The sequence below is a fragment of the Chiloscyllium punctatum genome, chromosome 40, assembly GCF_047496795.1.
Source record: "Chiloscyllium punctatum isolate Juve2018m chromosome 40, sChiPun1.3, whole genome shotgun sequence".
Taxonomy (NCBI): Eukaryota; Metazoa; Chordata; class Chondrichthyes; order Orectolobiformes; family Hemiscylliidae; genus Chiloscyllium; species Chiloscyllium punctatum.
The window spans coordinates 62,260,518-62,267,831 of NC_092778.1; the positions used below are offsets into that span (position 1 = coordinate 62,260,518).

Consider the following 7,314-nt stretch of genomic DNA (forward strand, 5'->3'; position numbering starts at 1 on the left):
TGAGCTGTTCTATGAACAGTGGGGAGTGGGTGGAATGGGGGAGCTGTGCTATTGAGGGAAGGAGGATTGGGTACAGTTCTGAAGAAGGGTCACTGGAGCCGAAACGTTAACTCTGCTGTCAAACCGGCTGTGCTTTTCCGGCAGTTTCTGTTTTAACTCCAGTTTTGGGAGACTTTGTCAGTTTCACGTAAACAGATATTGACTCATTCCCCCCCCCCCCCCCTTTTACGTAAATATTGTATCAAACTCCAGGTTGTAACAGGGAAATTTCGTTTCTTTTAATTTCAGAGATCAACTACTTCGTTTATACCAATATCATGGCAACAATATTCGTTCTAATCGCTATGTTGGGGATAATCGGCAACAGTATTGTCATTTTCATGGTGATCAAGAACTTTAAATTCAAGTCTAGCGGCAGCAGAGTTCCGGATGTCTTCTTCATCAGTTTGTCTGTAGTTGACCTGCTGTTTCTGATGGGAATGCCGTTTGTCATCCCTGAGTTACTAGGGAACAGAGGTTGGTATTTTGGACGCAGAATGTGCACCGTCATCTCGGTGATGGACACCAACACCCAGTTCTGCAGCACTTACATCCTCACGGCTATGACCATTGACCGGTACTTGGCCATTGTCTACCCATTGACCTCGGCCCGCTTCCGCAAGCCCTCCGTCGCCACCCTGACGGTCTGCTGTCTCTGCCTCCTCTCCTTTCTGAGTGTGACCCCGGTTTGGATGTACGCTCGGCTCCTGCGGCAACCCGGGGGGGTCTCGGGCTGCGTTATCCGCTTCCCCAACCCCAAGACCGATATCTACTGGTTCACCCTTTACCAGTTCTTCCTGGCGTTCGCTATTCCTTTCACCATCATCTCAGTGGCTTACAGGAAAATCCTGTTGAAGATGAGCTCTCCCAGCTCTCTCCTCTCGCAGGAAAGAGCTAGACTGAGGACCAGGAGAGTGGCTCGAATCGCCAGCACCATCTGCCTGGCTTTCCTCCTCTGCTGGGCACCTTTTTACCTGCTGCAGTTGGTGGAGTTGGCGCCAGCCGAGCCCACCTTGATGTTCTACTACGCCTATGTGGCTGCGGTCGGCTTGGGCTACGCTAGCAGCTGCCTCAATCCTTTCATCTACATTATCCTGTGCAACAATTTTAGGAAAAGCTTCATCGTCTCCGTGCGACCCTCCTCGGGGGTCCACAGGGCGGTGGCTTGGATCGGGAAGGATGCGGCGCACCAACAAGATCAGGACCACGGACAGCGACAACCGAGTCTCCCCTCTCCCAGGTCAGGGAAAACCTATTAATCCAGGACTGCAGCTCCCTCTACGGCTAGACCTCAACTTGAGGGTCTTGTGGCACATGGGTCGCGTCCTTATCTCTGGGCCAGGAGGTCCTGTTATGGGGGTTTATCATGTCCAACCAGGTTGGTTTAAACAAACACTTTAAATGCTCAGTGACCGGTCCCAACCTCTCAATCTGATGGTCCAGGTTCCATTCCTGGTGAAGGGCTTTTGCCCGAAATGCCGATTTTCCTGCTGCCTGACCTGTTGTGCTTTTCCAGCACTACTCTAACCTCCAGCATCTTCAGTACCCACTTTCGCCTGGTTTGGGTTCAAATCCCACTTGTCCCAAAGATGTGCCATCTTAACTGGTTCAATAAACATATAGATCCAGATTTGATACTGAGCGAGTCTGTTTAACAACTCCAGATTTTTATATAACTTAAATCCAATAGAATTAACGATAGGAGATAGAATGACCGACTGACAATTATTGTCCAAAGTCAAAATTTACCCCCTAACTCTTTCTGTTGCTGTTTTTGTGATATTGCTTGAAGGGCTGAGAGACCTGGTGGCCAAAAGCCTGCAGCATGTGAGGGTAAGGTGTCATCTGAGTTCCTCTGCAATTATTCTGTCAAATGAGCAAATGTTAGATCTTATCTTAGATCTTCAAGTAAACTGAACCTATGCAGTTTCCCGGTCCCAAGAGAGATTGGTACTTTGTTAAGGAATCAACACAAGTACAACTATTATATTTAACTCTGTAAAATTTCATATATAACTTTCTACTCAGATGAAATCTGTTATGTTTTCCTTGCTCTTTCATATCTGTATAGCCTCAAAATGTGAAAAAGAAAAGCTTAGAAAAGTTGGCTACGTGTACGGTACAAACTAATTTCAACAGCATAGAGTTCTATCCTGGATTTGGTTGAGGCAGGTTTGAGTCCTAACTCCTCACCCTCAAAGTAAAACCAAGGCAGAAGCCACGGGATAAATGAGTTACTATCTTCAAAGAGAAGAAAGAACACGTCTTTACCTGGATTATGTTAATATTAGGGTCAGGGAAAAGAAACGAATCACAATAACGCATCAACCAGTGAGATTGTGTAAACAATCTAAATTGCAATGTAAACTCCTGCAGTTAAACACAATAATTATCACTTCAGTACCACTTACCAGTGTACCTGGAACAGAGATTATAGAGAACATCAGCAGTTATTGTATTTTGGGGAACAATTCACCATGCAGTGCATTACTGAGATTGAAATCCAACCTTTGTTAAAACAGACAGCAGGCATTTCTACAATTTTTTTTAATGTGTAAGTGAGCATTGATCCAATAGGCAGTGATACAGGAGAATTAATAATGGAAAATAAATAAATGGCAGATGAATTGGAGAGGCATTTTGCATCCATGTTCACTGCCGTGGAAACTCTTGGGGAACCTCCTGTGGCAAAATAGTCGTGTCCCTACCTGTGGACTAACTTGCTCTGAAGATGTGTAATAATATCTCTGAAGAAGATGATTAGAAAAGAAGGCTTTTTTAAAAAAAAGTAGAGGAAATTCACAAAGCAAAGTTTTAATAAATCAGGAAATAGAAATGGGAATGAGGAAATTAGAGAGATTGCAACCACCAGAGAAATGGTACTGAATAAATTGTTGGAAAAGAGGGCTGACAAGTGCTTGGGTCTTGATGTACTTTATCCTAGATCAAAACAGAAGTGGTCAGTGAGATATATAGATGTAATGGTTTTAATTCACAAAATTCCCTTCATTCAGGGATGGTCACACCTGATTTCCCCCCACCCCCCCACTTTATTCATGGGATGAGGGCATCACTGGCTAGGCCATTGTTAATTGCCAGAGAGCAATTAAGAGTCAACCAGATTGCTGTTGGTCTGGAGTCACATGTAGGCCAGACCAGGTAAGGATGGCAGTTTCCTTCCTTCAAGGATATTAGTGAACCAGGTGGGGTTTCCCCCCAACAATTGATGATGGTTTCATTATTATCGTTAGACTCTTAATTCCAGATACTTATTAAATTCTAAGTCCTCCATCTGCTGAGGTGGGATTAGAACCTGGGCCCCCAAAACAATAATACCACTAGGTCATTACCTCCCTGATTGGAAGATAGCAAATGTAACTCATTTAATCAAAGAGGTCAAGAGACAGAAAACAGGAAACTAGTGGCCAGTGAGCATAACATCTGTCACTGGGAAATTTTAGAACCTATTGTTAAAGGAGTTACAGCAGGTCACCTAGATATGTTCAAGGTAATCAAATAGAGTAAATATTTTTTATAAAAGGGAAATCATGTTTTACCAATCCATTGGAATTTTTTTGAGGAGGTGTGCCTCGGGGATCGGTGCTGGGATTTCACCTGTTAGCATATATATACATGACTTAGATGAAGAGTTGGAAGGTATAATTGCCAAGTTTGTTGATGATGCAAAGTAAAGTGACCATATTCTTACCACACCTTAGGGCTGCTCTCTCATTAGGGAACAACTACTGAAGATAGTTTAACCTGAGAGTCACCTCGCCTCTAAGCAAGGGAGGTGATTGAGAAGGAGAGTTTTTCATGGTAACTTGAGCTGGTGTGGAAATTGAACCCAAATTGTTCGCATCACTCTTCATCATAAATGAGCCAACCAACCACTGAGCTGCAAAGATAGCTAGGAAAATAAGCCATGAAAAAGACGTAAGGAGGCTACAAAACCTATAAATAGGTTAAGTGAATGGACAAAGGTGTGGCAAATGGAAAAAAGTGTGAATCTGTCTGCTGGCACAAAAAAGCAAACTATCTAAATGGTGAAATTGCAAAGCTCTGAGATGCAGAGACACCTGGGTGTCCTAATGCATAAATCATAGAAGGATAGAATGAAGGGACAGCAAGTAATTAGGACAGCTAATAACTGTTAATATTTACCACATGATAATTGAACACAAAAGTATGAAGATTACACTTCAACTGGAGACAACATCTAGAGTATTTTGTACAGGATTGGTCACCTTATATAAGGAAGGATGTAACTGAATTGAAAACCATTCAGGCTAATAACTGAAATCTGTGTTTTGTCATCTGAAGCAAGATTGGACAGATGAGGCTTGTATCTGCTGAAGTTTAGTCATAGAGTCATACAGCATAGAAACAGGCCCTTTGGTCCACTATGTCTGTGCTGATCAGCAAATACCAAACTACACTAATCCCATTTATCTGCAGTTGGTCCACAGTCTACTATGCCTGGCATTTTACATAGAACATAGAACATAGAAGAATACAGCGCAGTACAGGCCCTTCGGCCCTCGATGTTGCGCCGATCAAAGCCCACCTAACCTACACTAACCCACTATCCTCCATATACCTATCCAATGCCCGCTTAAATACCCATAAAGAGGGAGAGTCCACTACTGCTACTGGCAGGGCATTCCAGGAACTTACGACTCGCTGAGTGAAGAACCTACCCCTAACATCAGTCCTATATCTACCCCCCCTTAATTTAAAGCTATGCCCCCTTGTAATAGCTGACTCCATACGTGGAAAAAGGTTCTCACTGTCAACTCTATCTAACCCCCTAATCATCTTGTACACCTCTATCAAATCACCCCTAAACCTTCTTTTCTCCAATGAAAACAACCCCAAGTGCCTCAGCCTTTCCTCATAGGATCTTCCTACCATACCAGGCAACATCCTGGTAAACTTCCTCTGCACCCGTTCCAGTGCCTCCACATCCTTCCTATAGTATGGCGACCAAAACTGCACACAATATTCCAGATGCGGCCGCACCAGAGTCTTATACAACTGCAGCATGACCTCAGGACTCCGGAACTCAATTCCTCTACCAATAAAAGCCAGTACGCCATATGCCTTCTTCACTGCACTATTTACCTGGGTGGCAACTTTCAGAGATCTGTGTACATGGACACCAAGATCGCTCTGCTCTTCCACACTACCAAGTAGTCTACCATTAGCCCAGTAATCCATCATTTTAACTGCTCATCCAGACACTTCCTCAATGTTATGACACTACTTACCTCCACCCTCTGGATGTAAAAAGGTTTTCCTCAGATCTGCTCTAAACCACTTACTCCTCAACTTAAATTTGTGCCCTCTGCCATGGGAAAAGGTTCTCACTATCTACCTCATTCATGCTTCTCAGAATTTTGTACCATCAGTGAGATTCCTCCTGAGCTTCCCCTGCTTCAAGAAAAACAAACCCATCGTATCCAGTCTCTCCTCATAATTATGACTTTTCATTCCAGGCAACATTCTTGTGAATCTTGTCTGCACCCTCTTCTGTGCAATCATTGCCTTCTGATGAAGTGGTGGCCAGAACAGCACACAGCATTCCATTTGTGGCCTAACCAATGTTCATAAACGTTGTAACAATACTTCATTGCTCCTATTCTCTATGCCCTGGTAAATGAAAGCAAACATCCCACACGCCTTCTTCATTACATTACCTGTGCTGTCACATTCAGGAATCTATGGACTTTTCATCAAGGTTTCTCGGTTCCTTGGTATTCCCTAGGGACCTACTATTTATTGTGCGTATCCTTCTGTTGGTTGGCCTCTGAAAATGCATCACCTTGCACTAAGTCAGTCTGCTATTGCTTTGCCCAATTTATCAGTTGACCAATATCAGGCTAAAAAAAAAACCAGAAATTGCTGGTGAAACTCAGCAGGTCTGGCAGCATCTGTGGAAAGAAAGCAGGGTTAACCTTTCAAGTCGAGCATCAGTATTAGTCACTGGATTTGAAACGTTTCACCAGCAATTTACTTTTGTTTCAGATCTTCAGCATCAGTAGTTCTTTGCTTTATAATATCAGACTATAACCTGAGAGCATCCTCCTCATGATCAACAACCCCTCCAATTTTCATGTCATCTGCAAACTCACGAACTATACCTAATTGTACTTAGCAGAGCAAAAGGTGACTTGGTGAAGCAGAGATAATGCTGAAGAGTCTTGATAGTGCAGCTGTGGAGATGTTTCCTCTTAAAGGAGGACTTGGAACTGGGGGGGGGGTCACTTTAAAAACCAGCAAGTACCAACATATGAGAGAGATGAGGTGACTTATTCTCCTCTCATAGGTTGAGTGTCTTTGGAACCCTCTACTTTTTAAGGAAGAGGCTGTGAATACTTTTAAAGAGACAAAAAAAAACTGCAGATGCTAGAATCCAAAGTAGGCAGGCAGGAGGCTGGAAGATCACAGCAAGTCAGGCAGCATCAGGTGATGAAGTTGACATTTCGGATATAACCTTTTTTCAGTACTCTTGAATACTTTTAAGGCAGAGGAGGATAGATTTGTGATAAACAAGAAGGTAAAAGGTTATTAGGATTGGCAGGAGGAATGTAGACAGAAGGTAGTCAGAACAGCCATGGTCTTATTGAGTGGCAGGGTTGAGTCAAGAGACCAAATGATCTACTCTTGCACTCTGTTCATTTACATTTGTCACCATTCTTTCATAACCAGTTGTGTACCTTTGCAAATATTAATTGTGGAGAAATACAAAGCTGATCATACTCCTGGACAAATCAAATTCTTTTCAATAACAAGCCTGGTATCCTGGTCAATTGATTTAAAATGTTTACTCCCTCAAGAGATTACGTGAACGCTGGCCAAATCGATAACTAAAATCATTCAGCGCCTAATTACTCTAATTGGTATTTCACTTTTTGGATCCTTAAAAACACACTTTTGTATACATCAGGCATCAACTATACAATGCATGCCTACAACCTCTAACGTTTCCATGCAACAGAATATCCTGTACTTAACTACATACAATATGATCATTTAAAACACATTGATTATTGTACTGTTCATTTCTTGGTATTTGAATCTATAATATAAGCACATTGAAGCAACACCAGTGAGTGAGTGAGAGTGAGGTCTGCAGATGCTGGAGATCAGAGTTGAGAGTGTGTTGCTGGAAAAGCACAGCAAGTCAGGCAGCATCCCAGGATGAAGGACTCCGGCCCGAAACATCGATTTCCCTGCTCCTCAGATGCTGCCTGACCTGCTGTGGTTTTCCAG

At 43.0% G+C, this 7,314-nt stretch overlaps 1 protein-coding gene across 1 annotated transcript; it reads left to right on the forward strand.

Annotated features, from left to right (window-relative positions):
* The first annotated feature begins 311 nt into the window (after window positions 1-311).
* LOC140464745 (melanin-concentrating hormone receptor 1-like) lies at window positions 312-1,298 on the forward strand. Its single transcript, XM_072560240.1, has one exon. The coding sequence runs from the start codon at window positions 318-320 to the stop codon at window positions 1,296-1,298; it is 981 nt and encodes a 326-aa protein (XP_072416341.1). The 5' UTR covers window positions 312-317.
* The last annotated feature ends 6,016 nt before the right edge of the window (window positions 1,299-7,314 follow it).